At 40.4% G+C, this 20,218-nt stretch overlaps 1 protein-coding gene across 1 annotated transcript in view; it reads left to right on the top strand.

The window, feature by feature from the left end:
• The window catches only part of LOC117762181 (sphingosine kinase 1-like), a 32,542-nt gene that overhangs the window by 8,438 nt on the left and 3,886 nt on the right, over positions 1-20,218 (top strand). The window contains exons 2-4 of the mRNA XM_034586702.1: positions 7,101-7,250; positions 16,486-16,580; positions 17,377-17,492. Of these exons, the coding sequence (XP_034442593.1) occupies positions 7,101-7,250; positions 16,486-16,580; positions 17,377-17,492 (361 nt within the window). The remainder of the gene's footprint in view (positions 1-7,100; positions 7,251-16,485; positions 16,581-17,376; positions 17,493-20,218) is intronic.

Genomic DNA, 20,218 nt, shown 5'->3' with positions numbered 1-20,218 from the left:
GGCAGCATGCATGTTTTTTTTTCATGTCTCCTTCTTTCCCAGAGACATATATCAGCACGCTGTAAAACTACAAACAATGTGGAGCTGATAACTGCCTACAAATACCCTGGCTACAATACCTCCTACCTCTTCTCCATAAAATATGTGATATAACCAGGTTACAATAAGAATAGCAGCACAGTGCCATGTGCATTTTCTTGCGAGAGGCTGTTGTGTGTGTGTGGTCAGATAGCAGCGGTCCTCTCCCTGAGGACTCCTGGACTAGACTGAGATGGAGCTTGACGTACTATCCAGACCTCGGATTTAGCCTCCCTGGAGCGGTTTCTGGCTCTGGGGGTGCACACTGCAGCTTTGTGTCTGCAACGATGATGCCCCGCCCTGTCTGTCTATCATTAATAAACTGAAAGAATGGAGGATGTGGATGAAAGCTGCACACTCGAAGCAAACCCTCTCAGATTTTGTTCAGATTCTGCTTTTTGTATCAAAATATCTCCATGTGAAAATCTATGCTGACTTTTTGTGCATTATAGCACCAAAGCATAAAAAACATCCAGTGCACACCCAGTTTGTGTTCTCAGGAACAGCCTCTATGATACGCCGACAACAGCAACAACCACTAAATGACCATTCAGCCTATAGAGCAGCTGCTTCAGAGAAGGTTCCGTGGTAGAAGAACATGTGGTTGTGGTTGTTTTATGGTGGAAAGTCCATTTCCTCCACACACACTGGCACTTATTGCATTTTTGATGTGTAACGTTTGCAGCAGTAATCTCATATTTTGCTCCCACAGCTTATAAATGTTTGTACTTAAAACTGCAAACTTTTACACCAAAATTTGCAGGTTTACGTGGGCTTTTTAAACGCGGGTAAATCCGAATAAATAAGGTGATCAACTCCTTTCCGATTGCCAGCAGAAAGTTTGCCTGTTTTTATCCAGTGCGTCACGTTCAACAACATGAAGGCACCGAAAACTCACCTCGCTGTCTTGCCAAATCAGCGCCTTCACCCGGGTGTCATCTTTTTATCACTGCTGAACACAGCCAGAGCCGATAAGAACCCATGTCTCCAGATTGATTTGACCCGGGAGAGAATTCACATTTCAGACAGAAGCCAATTAACATACAGTCGAAAATGCCAACTGATCGGATTTTAGTTAAGAAAGATATAGTTCAATTAAATATACATCTTATGTCAAACATTAAATTAGTGGTGATGTTAAGTGGCTGACTTTTGGAAAGTTTTTGCTTTGGATATTTTGGTTCATGCAGGAGCCTAACCTCTCCTCCCTGATCTGACCCTGCAGCCTAAAATAACCGTGAAGGACGCACATCGCTTCACTGAGTGGCAGACGGTGGTTACATTCTCTCCTGTCTCTCAGCACAGAGCTTAGGACACTGCAGGGACAGTAACACGACAGGCCGCGCAGGATGATTTTAATAAAAACCTCAATGTCGTAAACTCTCCGCCTTTCTTTATATAGATCTACAGCAGGCTAACCACCAGCACCACCTCCTCTCCTCCTCCTTCCACACCCTTTGTGGTTCTGGCACAGCAAAAAAAGTGTAATTAGCCCCCACTCACTTTACCCCAGCACTTGAATCACAACTTTGTCAGTCAGGCAATTTTTTTTTGCTTTAATCTCTGAAAATGTGTGAATGTTTGACCATGAGTTGCTGCATCTCTTGCCGTCATGAGGTTACAGCTGGTATGTAGTTAACTGCAGTTTGCTCATGAAGCTCGGTTTAGTGGCAAAACATTGTGCTGCTATCAAACAACAATCCCATTTCTGCTGAAAGGGAGATGTCTTCAGGAATTCAGCACAGCTGGCCAGATGCAGATGCTCAGTTACAAGATAACATGGACACAGCTCAATAGTTTAAGTCCTCTTCAGTGCCTCCACATACATGAGATGCAGAGCGCTGTATATTAGAGAGTGTGGCTTTTGCCCTCAGCTTGCCTGTGACAAAGCGACGGGACGTATCTGTCATGTTACACAGGACAGGGAGAACACCAGTACCAGGTCGAACACATGTTAATCCATTAATCCCTTTAATGTGGAAACTGGATTTCCTCCTAATGGGTGTTTGTCAAAGCTTAGAGCCCACATCACTACTGAGCAACACATGAAATGTAGGAGCAGTCTTCATGGGACTCTGATCTGTTGGTTGGTATGTGGCCATGAGGTGGGGGTCCTCTGTTGCTCTGCTATAGGTTAGTTTATACATGAGAAAAAAAAGTGTTTTAAGATCCATTTACAATTTAAAAAAAACTATCTTTGCACTAATTTTTCAAAATTGTGCAAGCTTCATAATCATTTTAGAGTTTTTTATGCCTAAAAGTCATCAACAGCCAGTGGAACGTGGCATTATGTTTTCAGGTTGTCAGTCCGTCTTTTTCATTCATGTGAACACGATATCTCAGGAACGCCGTAAGGGAATATTTTCAAATTTGGTAAAAACATTAAATTAGAAAAACAACTTATAAAATTGAAGGTCATGGTCACGGTGACTTCATGTAACCAGGTAAAGCCATAAGGAATTTTATTACATCCAGCACCCAAGACCCAAGGATTACCTGATTAGAATTGAAGGTCAAAGATCACCGTGACCTCACAAAGGAGATTTTTGCCTTGTAACACAAATGTTTACTTAGACTCAGAGGTGAATGGATTACAATTTTAAAGTCAAAGGTCGAGGTCACTGTGACCACACAAAAACCCTTGTTTGCCTTGTGAATGTGTTATTTTTATAATGCCTTGAGAGAATCCTTTAAAATTTGGTACATGTGTTATTTTAGACTCATGGATTAGCTGATTAGATATGGGTGGTCAAAGGTCGAGGTCACAGTGGTTCACAAAACAGGTTTTTGGCCTCTTGAACATAATATCTCCAGTCTGCTTTTAGGGAATTCATTCAAATTTTGACCAGTTATCATTTGGAAAGATGAAAAAAATATTTGTAGATTGAATCCTGTTTGACAAAGACATAAACCTGCAGTGTGGTAATTTTTTTTTCGCAATAACCCCAGATCTGGGCAGAGTTGGATTGGTCCCATCTGTGTTGCAAATTTATGCCGGCTGAGTGCTGTGTGTCGGGGGCTCAGCGAAGAGTTGTGAAAGCCTGGTGATTTCCAGAAAAGGCAGTTTGTTCCAAGATCACTGCTTTGTTCCCTAATGACGGTTGATGCTTTGTCATGCTGTGCTGCTGATGTAGACCTGATTTACAGTAAAGGAAGTTGAGAAACACAAAACCGTGACTGATGGATTCATGCACAGGTCGTCACAGTGAGTCTGTGTGAGTCGTCAAGCAACAATGATGCTTCGGACAGAATGAGTGACCATACAAGCTCATGAATTATAATGGTTGTATTTTACCCTGGTCCTATTTCACTTAAAATGTTTGGACATCATTAATATAAATATCATCCATCCATCCATTATCTCTAGCTTTTATCCTGAGGGTTGATGAGCTGGAACCAATCCCAGCTGACATTGGGTGAGGGGCAAGGTAAACCCTGGACAGAATCACCAGTCCATCGCAAGGCCAACATACAGAGACAAAAAAACATTCACACTCATATTAACATCTATGGTCAATTTAGAGTCTCCAATTAACCTAACCCACAGGACAGAGTACTAGGAGAAAACCCACAAGGCAGAAAGACACAAGGAGAACGTACAAACTTTGCACAGAAAGAAAGTTAAAGTTAGGGATTCGAGCGAGAAACCTTGAGTTAATATCATAGCATTTCTGTATATATATAACCAGAAAGGGACTCAGTAGAGCACATACCTCCACCAAGGCCCAACAGTCCCCTTATGAAACCAAATTTAAATTCACTAGATCCAGATTTTTATTTGGGCACACGCACGCACCAAAATATATTGGGTTCCTTCCTGGTGCATACAGCATCCTTCCAAAAAGTTCTATGTGTCCAGTAGATGTTTTGTAATTTTACTAACAGACAAATCCGTCCTTGGCAGAGGAAAAATATAGGAATAACAATATACATTTTTTCTTTTGTTGTGTTGAGAATTGAACAAACTTTTTTTTGCAAAAGAGTTCATAGTTAAACCTTCTTCGTGTGTTGACATGCTGCTAGTTTTACTAGAGAGTTGTTATGCAAAGCAGTCAAAGAAAGTTGTCTTTTCCATATGCACCCAGATAGCTATTATAAGACGGAAAGTGTGTTTTTTCCGGCTCCTGGGTTTTCCCCCTTTCATTTAAGTTGTCATTTCCTATGGCAAATACCTCAGTAGTGATTATTCCATTAAGATCTGGGACAGTTCCCATGGTCTCGGTTTGTGCGAGCAGATGAGACGTCTTGTAGTCACAGATCAAGCGGGTGTCGTTGAGATGCGGAGCTGAGCCTTGTCGCTGTAGGTTGGGCTGTTGTTTTTCACATTTCATATTTTTTTCTTTGTTCTTGGCTGCTGTTTGTGACAATGATGATGATTCAGTGAGCGGCTTCTTAATCTATAGCAGTGTCATCCACTTTATTACCTCATTCACAGTAATTCTCTTTTTTCCACAATAGTTTTGTTGAGGGTGTAATTATGTCTGTCTCAGCTCTGTTCCCATTAGTCATAATGTTTGGTTCCCTCAACAAAATGATAACACAACCAACTAGAAACTGAATATTGTCACCAGGACTTGACTAAAATAAGTGTCTGTGACCTTATATGTTCACGAGCAGCAACATCATCAGTCACCAGTCAGGGCTACACCCATCCCTATGCAAACAAACCAGACACATTATCTGCTGTTATGTGCCTTAAAGTCCAGCATGGTGGATAAGGTCTAGTTATAGATCTGGTAGGGTTGTAAAATAGATTTCCTCTTGGTTTCCTTTAATCTGCCGTATGTTTGATCCAGAGGAGAGACGGAGACGGGTAGAAAGATAGTGGCCTCTGGAATGTTTTGCGAAGGGGAGGGCAGCACACAGGAAGTGGCGTGGGTTAGATATAGCAAACAAGAGCTGTTGTGTGGGTGTTTGGGCACAAGGACAGCAAGGTCAGGGCCTTGCCAGCTGCCATGGCAGCTGATTAATGAGGGCACTTTGTTGGCATCCCCTCGGAAGTTCAGTCTTTCTGATTTTCAAATGATGATTCATTGGAATCTATGAACCTGTTTAAATCGTACAAGGAAATGTGAATTGATTTATTTTGCATTTTAAAAGTATATATTTTTATTTACAATTTCTGGATAAGAAAAATATTCTGTTGCATGTCTGAAGATTCTCAGTCATCCTGATGTTTCACCTCTCATCAGAAAGATTAGCACCATGTTTACACTCAAATTACTGTCAGTTCTAACATGAACACATCAACAGTTCTCTCACGATCACATTAATCTACTTAATGATGAAATGAATTCCGCGGCACGTGAACTGAAAAACAGGCTCAATAGAGAGATAGACATAGAGATAGAAAACCTGAAATACTGAAATGCAGCTCTCAGGGACAAACATCATTATTTGAAGTTGAGATGAAGTATTTGGAGTTAAGCCTAATAATTAGAAAAAATTATCCAGATATATTCAGGATCATAATTGAACAAGAAGCCTGGGACACTGAAAAGTTCCTCTCAGGTCGAACAGACTAAAGGTGCGTTAACATTTTTCAGACCTGACCGACTGCATTCCAGCAGAATCTCTGGAAGTGCAGCATCCATTAAAACCCCAAACCTGCCACTTAGGCTCTAAACCAGTCAGGAATGTTTAAATCCCGCGAGCGTTTACATGTAGGTGGTTCACGCCCATAGTTACTCAGTTATTAGCTGTCAAACTCGTTTGGATGGTTCACCTCCCTTCACCCTCGCTGTGGTTTGATCGTTGAAAAAGATCCAGCAGGCTTTTTCCCCATAGATTTGCTGCTGTGAGTCAAATGTGGCTGACGGCTTCTTGTCACACTTGTTTCAGAGAAAATAAAGAACATTGTTAAAGTAGTTTGCTCTCACAAGAATCAACATTTATTACCGGAATCATAACATATGAGATACCATCCCCTTAATTTCCTGCTTCCCTCCCTCTCAGAATGACCAGTTTCCTATATGTATATTTCTTTATTTCTATTTTATATAAAAGTGTTTCCTATATTTTATTATTTTGGTAAAGCACAGTCTTAATTTATCTTCCTCAGACACTGTGGGACAGAGAGTCAAACCCAGCGGCTTCCTCTCTTCTTTAGGCCCCTCGCTGTGTGTGTGTTTTTAAAGAGATCAGTATTTGTCAGATCTGTGTAACCGTCTGAAATCTGTTCGAGCCCCCAAGAGATTTAAAAAACTTAATTTGCATTAACCCGACCACTTATCTGCTCATCCATCTTTATAAGTGTAGAAGTGGCAAGACAGCATTAAACAGAGTAAGAATTAAAGAGTAAAAGAGAGGTAAACTAATTTACTGGCAATGAAAAGAGCTAATCCCTTCTTTAGTCGCGTTACCTGTGTTTAAAAAAACAGCGTATACTCAGTTTGGTGTGTACTGGCAGATTTTGCATTTGTGTAATGTTTAATATAAGAACAGACATGTATGTAGAAGAATGTAGGAACAGATGTGGTTCTCGTGGTTTAAATTTAAACTTTACGAGTGTTGCTTAAGGTAATAATGTTTATGGCTGCCCCCACTGGGCAAATGGTCACGGCAGGAGTCACTCAGTGTGTTTGATATAGATGGGTGAGGGGATCCTGTATTGTATACAGGACTGGGGTCTTTTGTCTTGTAAACGAAGATAAGGGATCTCGGAGACAGATTGTCTCACACCAGGGTTTTGGGACAGAGATAGAGACAGGATGTCTACCCACCCTGGACAGACAGTGAAGAAGATGAGGAACTTCTTCTTCCTCGCAGGGAGGTGCTTCTTCTTGTATAACTGAAGTAATTCTACTCTTCTCTGTGCTCATTCCATACACGTTACACTAGGTGGCTGTGTGGGGTGAGCCCACCTGCAGGTGTTAGAATTGAACTTACCGAGAGACAATGTGTAATTGTGTATTATTAAACAGAAATTGCCACCACAGGTGTGAAAGAAATGTAAGATGAGTCGAGGTGTCAGATTTAATGAGATGAGTGTCTCAAGCTTTTTCCCTCTCTCACCTCTGCAGGGCTGATGTTGTGGGAGCTATCTCATCCATGCCGAATGATGCTGCTCGTGAATCCACAGAGCGGGAAAGGACAAGCGCTCACCCTGTACAACAACCACATTCAACCGATGCTCAACGAGGCCGGTGTCCCACACACTCTGGTCATAACTGGTGAGCTGACGTACTCACAACATACACACTCCAGTTTCAATGTCATTTTGCGCTTCTCAATGACCATATGGTAAGTAGTTCGTAGCCACCGTCACAATCAACACTGATCACCATATAATAATTTTAACTTTTCTTTAATTGGTGAAAACTTTCTTCATTGCTGGGGTGTTCATTCATTCAGCCCCTCCTGACTCGCTCTCTATCGTCCTCTCTAGCATCGACACACACACCAGACACTTCTATAAATTCAGACTGGGTAAGAACATCATTTGGTCTTAACGGGCAGAAATGACGTTTGTGTGTATTTGTATATAGAGCGGGGAAGTGAGACCTGATCACAAGTGGTCACTGGACACACATTCAGAATGCATTTTAACACTAACACAACCTAACACTGTCCACTGGTGATCAGATTTCTCAGGACAGATGTTAATACCAGGTCAGACCAGGACCACTGATACACAAACTAAGAATACACACATTATTGAGTTATGTGCAACATTCAGCTCAGCTCAGACAAATCTTGTAAATGATCACACTCACTCACTGCCATGCACAGTTCAGAGGCTACAGTAACACCAACAGTTACATCTCCCATCATGTCCCACACATTTTCTCTCCCAGTCCCAGTCCCCCTCCTCTGGTGTAAATCCTTGGTCTCCTGCTGTCACCGTCATTATGCTGATCAACTGCCTCTGATCCATATGCATGCAGAGCTGTTATGTAATAAATATGTGTACACACAGTCAGACACACATATGGATAGAGACGCGTCCGCAAACACACACATTCACACACAATCCCAATTTTCCAGGAATTGTAAAGATATAATCTTGTGACGTGTTCATAGTCGTAACTGTAATCTACATACACTGGGTGGTGATGATTACATAGCGCATCACTGGTCATACTCATCCCATACTGTGTTAGGCGGACAGATGTAAATGCTCACAGCCGGATCACGTCGGTTACTCTTAAGGTTTCTTATCTCCTTGTCGTTTATTTTTTTATTTTAACCCTCTGCCTGGGTTTGTTCAGAAATCACTGCAGTGTCAGAGAGAAAATACGACTTTCATCACAGTGGGAAGTGAACACACAGAGAAAAGAGGGCAGAGAGAGAATCACAGAGAGGAAGACAGACAAAGAGGCATCTCACTGGTGCTGTGCTAAAAAACACAAAACCTGTGCTTGACAAGATTTCTGAGATGTACTTTTTGACAAGTTAATCCTGGAGAATATATAAGAATAGATTTAATCCTCAAATCAACATCTGTGAAAGAGCACGGCCATTGCGAATGAAGTTTCACTAACAGTGTCAGAGAATCTCCGACTATGTTTGACTATTTTATTTATTCTAAAATAAATCTTTCTCTTTAATCCCTCTAGAATGATTTAATCCCTGAGTAATGCCGCACCAGACACGTTTGTTTGGTTTATGTGTAGTTAAATAGCTCCTCAACAATCCTGAGTTTAACAGTCAAAAGAAATAAATATATTTACACAGTTTGATCGAAATCGCACAATTATCTATCTGTTCTAAAGCAACTGTGTTAAATCTGAAACCTGCAGTGTTTGTGATCAATAGCACACATTAGTATTATGTCCTCTGAGTGGGTGTTAAAGTCTGGAATGTTTTCTGTTGAGAAATGTTGATGGTGTTTGTTGGGTCACACCCGTCTTTCCCATCTTCACTTCTCCAACCTGCAGTGAAGACCACGCCTTTGTTTGTTTGTTGATTTCAAAATGTTGTGGAGGGGTTGAGCATAACCCAATGAAGAAGCTATTAAATTTGTGTGCGGATCCAGATCAGGAATTATTTTTCACATTGTGAGAATCGTTGGTGGTTTTTCAACATTTTCATTGATTTCTCAGAGAATAATTCATGATGTTTATGATAAAAAAAATAAATAATAATTTTGTAAGTGTAAATAAAATAAAAATTCAGGATTTATTGAATTTAAATGTGGTTTCATAGGGGGACTGTTGGGCCTTGGCAGAGGTATGTACTCTGCTTAGTGTCATTCTAGTTTAATAACACCTTATTAGTTAGTTATTGATTAGTTATAAGCTATTTATGACATTTTTCTCAAAATGGAGGAAACCATTCGAGTGTCATCATTGTCGCCATCTGAAGGTTTTAGCAAATGTTGATAGGTTCACTCCATTAGTGAAAAACATTAAAATAATATGTTTTATGATATATGATTGGCAATAGATTTCCAAAGCAGCGTGTCTATGTCTTCTGTTGTGTGTCATTGGCATCTGTGTGAGGCGTATGACTGGAGGATGCTAACAGAAATAGACAGACTCATTATTGGATGCTGGGCTGTGTGGCAGCTGTGGGCAGTGTCAGGAGTAGAGGATAGATGAAGAATGACTGCTCTGCTGAGAGGCTACATTACATTACAGACAGAGAGAGAGAGAGAGAGAGTGTGTGTTTGTTAGTGTGTTTGTGTATTTGTTTGAGTAAAGAGGGCACATAGACTTCAATGTTCAAGAATCCTGATATTGATCTGAACGTCAGCAACAAGCTCGTCTTCCCCTCCTGATTCCTCAAGATACAGATACCCTCGAACAACCTCACTGTGCTACTCTCTTTTTCCTCATGTGTTTCATTCTTCTGTTCAGGTCAACAGACCACATGCAACCTTTAAAAGAATAACTCACGGTTCTTATACGGTGTTGAAAACCCTTTCTGTCCATTTGAGGATTATAATAAGATAGATTTTACAAAATATTTTTAAAGTAATTAGCACAATAAATGTCACATTATTGTGACATTTATTATCTTTGCTCCTGATTAAAGTTTCTTTATGAGAAGACATTGACAAACAATTGGCAAAGAGCCAAACATTTAACAATTCTGAGGTTGATCAGTTGTGTATAGTGATAATTATTGATTGTTTTATTGGAAATATTTTGGATAATGTAAGTCAACAAAATATATAACAGGTCTAGTCGTTGTTATATATACGCATACATATTATATATTTAATATTTTTTTACGGTGGTTAAATATCTCAGTGATATCTTGGCTTGTTACTAGATTAGGCAAATTTATCTGTGACCCTGAACGTCTCAATGACCCCCATTTAAAAATCCCAGCAGTACAATAAAGTATTACTTGTTAGTCTATATGACAAACAAAGGAATGAATCATTAAATATTTGTATTGAAAACCTGATTCGACAGACAGAATAGTTCAGTCCCACTACCAACTGATGAATTTAACAGAATCATGTTTAGGAAATGTCCAGGAAAACTCACTGGAGCAACAAAGTTATACAAGAAATCTGACACATCACACTTGTGTACAAATCTGGCTGTTCAGTGAGAAATATTTTACATCTTTTCCAGTTTTCTTCGGATGAAGCAGTTTCTGCACTTCTCTTTTAATCCTGTTTTTTTTTTAAATTTCATATAGATGTATATACACAGGATAACAGTTTATTCTACAGCAAACAGCATGGCCCAATGGCAAATGTGGCCCATGAGACAACATAAGGCCTCTCATGCAAAATTAGATCTGGCCCACAAATTAATTTTTTATATTTGTCCCAGTCAGTTTTCTGGTCAGGCTGCAGCAGTGGAGCATAAACACTGCCTCCGTGTTTCACATTTTACATCTAACAGTTCGGCCTAAAATGATCAGCAGCACTCTGATTTCCCATGGTGCACCTGGCAACAAAATGTCTCTTTCTTAACCTAAAAAAAGAGGCTGATGTGGAGCAAAGAAAGAGGTGGAGTGAGTGTAAGATGTTAGATTATATAACTGGTATTGGATCAGTACTTGGTTTTGGTCGATACTTAAAGTCCAGGCATTGAAATCAGGAAGAAACAAACATAACATAAATGTGACAGCTGTGTTTATAGACACATGGTTTGTGAAATCTGGCATTTCTCTCCGCTGCCACTATGTGACTCAAAACTATCATAATTTCCAGTACTTGCTTGTTTAATGTGGTTGTTACCACATCATATTGTGTAAATATACTCCCTAAAGTTTAACCATATTGTGATCGTAGGTACTTTCCCCCACTCTCAGGCTAAAGAACACTGATCGTGTTTAGTTTATTTGTTCGTATTGTTCGTAAGTCTTAGTAAATATTTTCATATTGAGGACAGTGTCAGAACAGGACGTGTCTATCAGTTCAACCCACTGGAGATGTTTTTTTACTTCACTCTGAAGTTTTCTTTTTTCTACTTTAGTCTTAAGCAGCAGGTTAGTGGCGGGAAAGTACACCTCCTTTTTGTGACAAATCTATGCATGAAATTTTATGAGAAGACAACTCCTATTAAGGCTTCATCCATATTAATAAGTTTTGATTTTAAAATCGTCTGTCTACACATTTTAGCTCAGTAATAATCCCTGTGCATACTAACACTCCTGAAAACGAATATCACATGACCATTCACGTAAACGGCACATTTGCTTCTTTACAACGCTTTGCATTCATCGCTGGTAGACAAGGCGTGACTGATGTGAACCAATCAGGAAGCGAATTCAGGTGACTGCATCATCGTTTCCAAACGTCTGTTTTTGTCTGTCCACACTATAACACTTTTGGAGTTTTCAAACCAAATCAGGGCCAGCAGTTATCCAAACGTTCCGTTTTAGGCGCTCGAAAATGATAGCGGAACTGTGATGCGTTTTAAAACTAAAATGTTATACTGTGGATGTAGCCTCAGACTGGATTAATACATGGAGACTGTGGAGGTGTTACTGGCCAGCTGGTGCTCAGAGGAAATGAAAGACATGGGATGAATGGCATATTTTGTTACTTTAAACCAACCATTTAGCCTCTCAAATGCCAAATAAAGCCAGTCTGAGTTTGTTAAATGCAATTGATGTTCAGGTTTTTCTCAAAGATATTTCAGCTTTGAGGACGACTGAGCTTCAGTTAGAGACAGTACAAAATCACTTAACACATAAGTTACAGTCTTATCAGAATAATTCTGGGTAAATACCCCCAAAAAATCATGAAAATGTCAGCGTAGAGTCACATTCAGACCTGGTGTGTTTGTGTGTGTGTGTGTGCAAATACAAATGTGTGTGTTTACCTGTGAGTCTACACCCTCAGGCATGTCCAAGCAGCTGAGTAAGCTGTCAGTGTTTATAGTGTATCACAAAACACACACACGTAACCGCCATCACCTGCTTGTCATGCTGGTGGACGAGTGCTGCTTGAAGAGAACCTCTGCCATGATGTGTGACGGCTGGTTGGAGGTTCTTGCTGGATCTTCCTTTAGCACAGCGACGTGAGGTCAGCATGAGGCCAGAGCTTCTTGTTACCTTACATGTCCTCAACCTGCCATGATGTAAACATTAGAAAGCTGCAAAATGTAATGTTACTCAACCTAAGCGGCTGTGGCAGAATGTTGACCATCCAGAGCTGGGTTATGCTCGAGATTTCTAAACGTTTAAACTTGTTTTGTAAATATGGAAGCATTTGTGTCCAAAACTAATTTCCCTACGGTACAATAAAGTATATCGTATCATATAAGAGTTTTTCCTCACCACAGTTCTCACCAAAGTCTTGCTCATGAAGGAATTTAGGTAAATGATATCACATTGTGGGTCGAAACCCACTTTATGTAAAAAGTGTCCTGGAGTAACTTATGCCATGATCTGGTGCTGTATAAATGTCTTTGGCTTGACTAACTAATGAAGCATTTAATATGTAGGAAGAAAATACATTTGGGGCTGAAATCATTCCTCCTCTATATACACTCGCCTTGAGGAGATTGCCCTTAAATTAACAATAAAGCTGCTTTCAGACATGCACTGAACCCTGGAAAATCTGAATTTATCCGGAAGGGGCTTTATGCGAGAAGTCCAACGTCTGAGTCAGAGGCTCTGGACATTTTCTGGAGTTCTCTTGGGAGTGTTAGTCATCTCTGCATCCTTCTGAGGACATTTTGAAATCACCACAGTCCTGCAGCTGTGACCAGAGGCCAGTAATGAAGCAGAGATCTGCATGACTGTAATGACTTAGTCACAGTCCACTGCTTTCACCCACAGGGAGAAACTCAGCTGGACAAAAGAAAATCCTCTCCTCATCCCTGCATCCCTGCTATTTATTTGGCCACATTGCTCCATTTTACCATCAATCTAACTAATGAGGGGAGCTGCATACTAAAACTGCTCTTAGCTCTCCTCCCTCCACACTGCAGTGCTCCTGCTTTGCTGCTGACTGGGGCCCTTCAATCCTTTTAAGTGCTCAGTCTCTGCATAGATAAGGGAAGTAAAGGTGATGTGACTGGACTGATAAGGAGGAATCGATTCCTTCATCCTGCAGAGTTTAGGGAAGAAAAGGTAAGAAGAGAGGCGGAGAAATCAGATCCCTCTCCAGAGATGTGTGTGTGTGTGTGTGTGTGTGTGTGTGTGTGTGTGTGTGTGTGTGTGTGTGTGTGTGTGTGTGTGTGTGTGTGTGTGAAACCCTTGGTTCTCCTCTTTTGGTCAAGCTCCTAAATGATTTCTAGTGTTAAGAATGAGGACGCCCTGTGTTGGATGGGGTAACATTGCTGTTCTTCTAGGTTAACATAATTACAGCGTTAAAGGAGAGAACAAAGTAGAAAGACACACAAAAGAGGACAAGTTGTTTTAAGGTACCTTTCCCCACAGGTTTTTGAAGTCTGGTTAGTATAAAAATGTTTTTGTGGGCCTCAAAAAGAAACGAAACAGTCATGAAATACTTTTTTACAATTTATCTTGCCAGGTTTGGCAAAGCTACAGCTACAGACAGTTTAATGTTGGATACAAAATATTGCACTGGCAACCACTTGCAAGGCTTTAAAGTGTGTTACCGCTACATTGTTTGTTTGCAGTGTGAAAACATTTGAATAGATCTGACTTTAGGACCAGTTGCAGGAAGTTGAGACAATATTAAAAAAATAGAAGAAAAAGAAGCAGAAGCGTCTTTGCTGCATTTGGCGCATTCAAAAACAATTCAAAACGGCTGAAGTTTCGGATTCTGGTCATAATACCATGATGATATTACAGCAAATTATCAACTTTTGCTGTAGCTGAACTTTCTTCTGTTCAGGGAATAATCAGGACAAGGACCTGGAAGTTGTCAAGAACCGATCAAGCTGCTGTAATGCTGTTATGAGAGGTCACCTGTCCATCAGGAGCCTGATAGTCTAAAGGGTTTTGTTGCTCGAGCTGTGTGAACTGTGCTATCCGAGAACCTCAGCCTAGATACAAAAAGATCAGTCTGGTGGTTTTCACTGTTCTCACGTACGAAACAAGAGGAGCATTCACTCTGATAAACCACTACTTCATTGGACTAATACATTCAAATTAAAAAAAACACCTGCAGCTGCTTCACCTCCAGTACTTCATCACCTCATGGCCTGGTTTTCCTCATTCTCATGTATTATCTATACTGTCTTACACCGCCTTCCCTTGTGTGCTTCTCTCACAAAGAGACAACAGAAACAAAATAATATTAAAACGTCTGGATGTTTTAAAAAGTGAAAGAAAATGAAGGAGGAATGTATGGAATGAATGGTGCTGCATATACAGTATAAAAGTGTTACTGAGCATCAGCGAGAGAAACAAAGAGAATCGTGACTGAAGTCATGATGGGCTGTTGCACCTTTCTTCACACCTCACAGCACTGACTCTGCCCTTTCACCTTCAGAAAGACGACACAGACTGAGAAACACATCCGTCTATAGACACAATAAACAGACACGGATAATCAATATTCAATACCTGATTCCAGAGAAAAACAACAGACTGGTGCAAGAAAGACTATGTTAAAATAGGATAAGTAAGTGGTATTTATTTGATATTTGTATATAAGACGAGGTAGCTTCCTAAAAACAAATATGATTATAAAAGAAACTGGTCTTTTCCTTCTCTAAATAAATATGAATCAATTAATCCATTATTAATGAGCACTTATTTCTTCATGTGAATTTAATAATGCTTGCCTTAGGACAGATTTATGTGTCTAACCTGCTTTCCACTGACTGAAGACTTTAGGATATGCATGTTATTAATAACAATTAACTAAATTATAGGCTCTCACAAAGTTTTCCCAGAAAACCTGTTGAAAATTAAAGACAGAGTAGAAGTCTATGATAAGGAATTATGAATTGGTAGCTCAGCTAAAACCCAAAACCCAGCTCTGAGCTCTGACATAGTGCTATTCTTACCCTTTACTTTTTATTATTACTATAACATTACTATATATTACTATACACACGCACGCACACGCACACGCACACACACAGTATGTGGATCACCCTCTTTACCTCCGAGTCAAAAGTTGTCGGTCTTGTGCTGTCCCACCTCATCAGACTGCACCGTCCCAGATTAATTTGACAAAGTGCTTCTGGGTAATTTAGCTGTTCCGATCTTATTGGCAGTGTGGCGGACGCCTCATTTAACACCATATATCAGCTTTCCGTCCCACGGTGACACTTTCATTTAGAAACTGAAGGGAAGAAAAGAAAGGGTCACAGTAAGAAGGACAAGGACTTTTCTGTTGATCTTAATGTTCGTTATTTGTTATGACTTCCTAAGTTTATCTCCAGCCTTGGATCTGTGTAACTATTTAACGCACACAGGCCAGTTTGTACTGTGATTGTCACCTGTGGTCAGATCTACTGGCTGCTTTGCTCACTTTACTTGAAAATCAAGTCGCCAGTTACGCAAGTGTGATCAAATCATGTGATGTGTGTGTTTTTGGGTCCAATATGTTGATTTACTGTGTCAAAGTGAATAATTTGTGGTCTGGTCATAAAGGCAATGTTGTACTGAAAACAATACAATATATTGGCGAGGTTAAGACCTTTGAGATGTGGTTTATAAAATCAAAAGCATTCAACAATGGACAATGTAGCCCAGGACTCCGAAGGGTTAAAATATGTTGGTGGTCCCTCCCCTTCTACTGCCTAGCCGCGGTGGTGACCATTAGAGGTGAGGTGCCAGCGTTTGACACTAAGCATTTGACCATTTTGACTGTACCATCCAGGTGCTGAACGTGCACTGAGTGTTGCTCTACTTGTCAGTGTGAACAGTCACAATATCAAGTGTGAGTATGGAAGTATTGGTTTTGAGAGAGAGCGCTGCAGTTTGTCACATCTGTGTTAGAGCTGACCGTGACCTCTGACCTCACTGAGGAGGGAGGAACCAGACAGGACTGATTCTCTTTTATCAATCAGAGCAAGGACACCGACATGAACACACACACTCACCTTTTCTGTGTGTGTTGTTTTTCAGAGCGGCAGAATCACGCCCGAGAGCTGGTGAGAGAGGCCGACCTGTCGCAGTGGAACGCTGTGGTCATCATGTCGGGAGACGGACTCCTGTACGAGGTAAATAGACAAAACAATGACTTTTAAACCAAAATGTCTGTCTCCTGCTGTTGCATATGAAGATGAACATCAGCAATTATGAAAGCTGTTGTAGTTTCTGTTCTTGAAATCATCAACTGACCTGATAACCAAATCCATAAACTAAACAGCATGTATTGTGGGTATTTTAATTTACACACCTGTTCAAAGTATAAACCTAAATTTAGATTAAGTCTTATAAATAGAGCTGAAACAATGAATAAACTACAATGACACTCTGTAGAACACACACCTCCACTAAGGCCCAACAGTTCCCTTATGAATCCACATTTAAATTCACTAGATCCACACTTTTATTTGGATCTGCACCAAAGTTCACAAACTATCAGTCCCCTTAATATGCCTCATTTTTTAAAATCAAGATCCACAAACTTGTTTCTGGGAAATTTAATTGACTCTACTTACAGATCTCCTTAGGGAGATTATTCCTAAGAAAATGCCCGGTCACCTTTCGTTACGACAGGAAAACATATGGTGTCAAAAGATCTGAAATGTACGTAGGTGCAAGTTAAGATTGAGCCTTAAAAGTCAGCAATAAAATCAATTGTAAAATTTACTGGAAGCCGGTGAAGAGAAGCTACAATTTGAGTCCGGCTGCTGATTATCCATAAGTTAACATGACTGAATTTCACCGGCTCTCACTACTTGTCAGTCTTTGTTACTCTCCATAAAAACTCTTTGCTCAATAGCAAAAAATTATCGATGTTGGATACCCAGCGTGCTGAGTGATCAAATCTGTATCTTCTGTGTGTGTCAGGTGATAAATGGTTTGCTGGAGAGAGCAGACTGGGAGGAGGCCATTCAGACGCCGCTGGGTTTCCTTCCTGGTGGATCAGGCAACGCCTTGGCTGCGTCCATACATCACTACTCTGGGTGAGCTACTGCAGAATCTAAAAATCTGATCTCTGGTTGTATCGGTCACCTTTAGCTAGGAGGACCCAAACACAGGTGACAGGAGCTGAGGCTGGCGGAGGTAAATTAAGTGAGAAAAATAAATTCAACACACTCACTGTCTCTGGTGGCAGGAAAACAGAAGTGGAGCATGAGGAGACTCCATTTTTAAACTGACAAACAGGAAGGAAACACACATGGTGCAGGTAATCTAGGAAGCAGGAAACAAGAGGAAGTGACCTAAAACTAGACCAGAAGAGAGTTTCAAAATAAAACAGGAAATGACACAACATGAGGGATCACAAGAAGGTAACACACACAAACTCGTGTCTCCATGACTTCAGAGGAAATTACATTGATTTACAATTGATTTCCTTGGGACTTACTCTAACCTTTCTACATGCCTAATCCTAATCCTAACCCTTAACCATTAATCTAATCTCAACCTAAATTTAATCTTAATTTACACCTTAAAACATGTCTTCACCTTAAAATGCAATGATTTACATTTTCGAGACTTGCTTTTTGTCCTCATAAGGAAGACAAGTCCCCATAAACACACACACACACACACTGTTTCCTGTCTTTTCTTTCTCTCCCTCTACAGTCTCTCTCTCAATAGTAAAGTTGAATACACACAAACACACACACACACACACACACACACACACACACACACACACACACACACACACACACACACACACACACACACAGTCCTGCTTCCTGCTGCTATTCAGTGTAAAACACACTCATCTCCACTGAATGAATTATTACTGATTTGCTCATTTCAGTGACTGTTTGCAGTTTGTTCAATCAGAGCAAAGGACAGAATTGAGAGCAAATGAATGAATGAACAATAACAGAGTAATGGGCCTTTTCGCAGCAGACACTTTGACATAAAGGAGGAAAAGAAAGTGTCACTGATGACGACCTTTCTATAAACCTTTGTGCTGCAGATTTTTTTTCTCAGTTGATTGAAACAAGGTTAATTTAAATAACGGAATGATGAAATGAAGGAAAACACTGCGTTCATTCATCCCTTTTAGTGCATTTGCCAATCAGCTTCTCATCAAACAATGGTCGTCCACCCACAGCGGCAGCAACAATGAGAGGAAGAGACCAGACTCTGTATTGTTTACTCTCCTCTCACACTCCCGGGGCATCCAGAAAACATCTCTCTCTCTGTGTGTGTGTGTGTGTGTGTGTGTGTGTGTGTGTGTGTGTGTGTGTGTGTGTGTGTGTGTGTGTGTGTGTGTGTGTGTGGTCCTGGCTGCCCTACAGTGGCCCTGGCCAGAGTGGGTTTGGTATTATTCCGAACGGGTTCACCGAGGCTACGTGGATCAAACAAGTGACAGCTAGAATGTATCTGTTATTATGTAATGCAGTGAACAGGTTCGCTGAGTGAGGCTGTAACGTGTTTCCCTACACAAACATAATGAACAGGAGCTGAAACATCATCTTTGAGGCTGAATGCTGACGCTCTATGAAGTGACTGGGTCTCCCTCACCTGGTGGTTTACAGGTACATACATGGAAATAGATGGATAGATTCTGAAACAGTAAGAAGCTTTTCTAGTTCGACAACAAAACACCCTTTACTTAAAGCAACACTATGTAACGTTTACTGAGCAACAGCGCCCTCTGCAGCCAGATGTGAGGATTAACTCTCTGGGGTCTGTGTCCGAGCAATGACGTGCTTTTCATGTAGAGAAAAAAAACAAAGCTCTGACTGTCTAGTCCCACTCACTGAAATGAAACACAACGTAACGGTTGAGATTCCTAAACCAGAAGAACTGCTGCGGTAACAAATACAGAAAACTCTGTTTAGGATTCTTGACATTTTAAAGGTTTCCTGACTGAATATTGGAAATAAATTCAGTTTTTTAGTGACTTCCAAGTCTTTTTAAGTGATCTACACTTCAGCATGAATCTTGAACTTGCTTGGCCTGGTTCATTGTGAAAGAACAGGTTTTTGTTTTCTCTGCGGAAAAAATGAAAGAATGCGGTTTCTTGCTTGAAGCAGGTGGTGATGACGGTCAGTTGTGAACAGCTTCCGCCATTTAAGATAAGAGGTTTGAGGCCGGGGCGCTAGCTAGCTGTTAGCATGTTAACTTCAGTAGAAGCAAAGAAGCAAAGAAGGTGATGCTTTTGATTTCCACCACTGCAGACTTGTCTTGATGAGTAGAGGAATAAACATTTATGCTCAACTTGCAACAGTCGTTCTAAACTGGAGTTAATCTTCACTTAGCCCCTTTCAGTATCAAAAGTAGAGATAATCAACTATCCACCCAGGACGATGCCAAATAATGTAAAGTCCAAATGAGTTGAGATTTGTTTGTTCTGCTAAAAACATTTCGATTATGTTTTTAAATTTAAGATAATTTTGGGGCTTTTTATGCCTTTTATTATTAGAGGGGGCAGTATTTCACATTAAAGAGTGAGAGAATGGAGAGCAGGGAAGGATCATTACCCAACCTGTGTCTGCTGCAGGAGGACCCAAGCCTCTGCCCTAAATTTTTCTAAGATTTAATTAATAAAATGTTTCTAGAATTAAACGATTTTATTGACCTCTGAAGATTACTACGTACAGTAGACAACTGTAACAGTAGGTTCCCAGAATGAACACTGCTTTTTTATAATAGCACAAAAAGGCTGGAGACCGCAATAAAACATTGAAGAAATCTGTCATGTTTTATAAATGCATCA

This window comes from Hippoglossus hippoglossus, chromosome 1, assembly GCF_009819705.1.
Source record: "Hippoglossus hippoglossus isolate fHipHip1 chromosome 1, fHipHip1.pri, whole genome shotgun sequence".
In the NCBI taxonomy this organism is placed as follows: Eukaryota; Metazoa; Chordata; class Actinopteri; order Pleuronectiformes; family Pleuronectidae; genus Hippoglossus; species Hippoglossus hippoglossus.
This window is presented reverse-complemented; position numbering and strand designations above follow the sequence as displayed.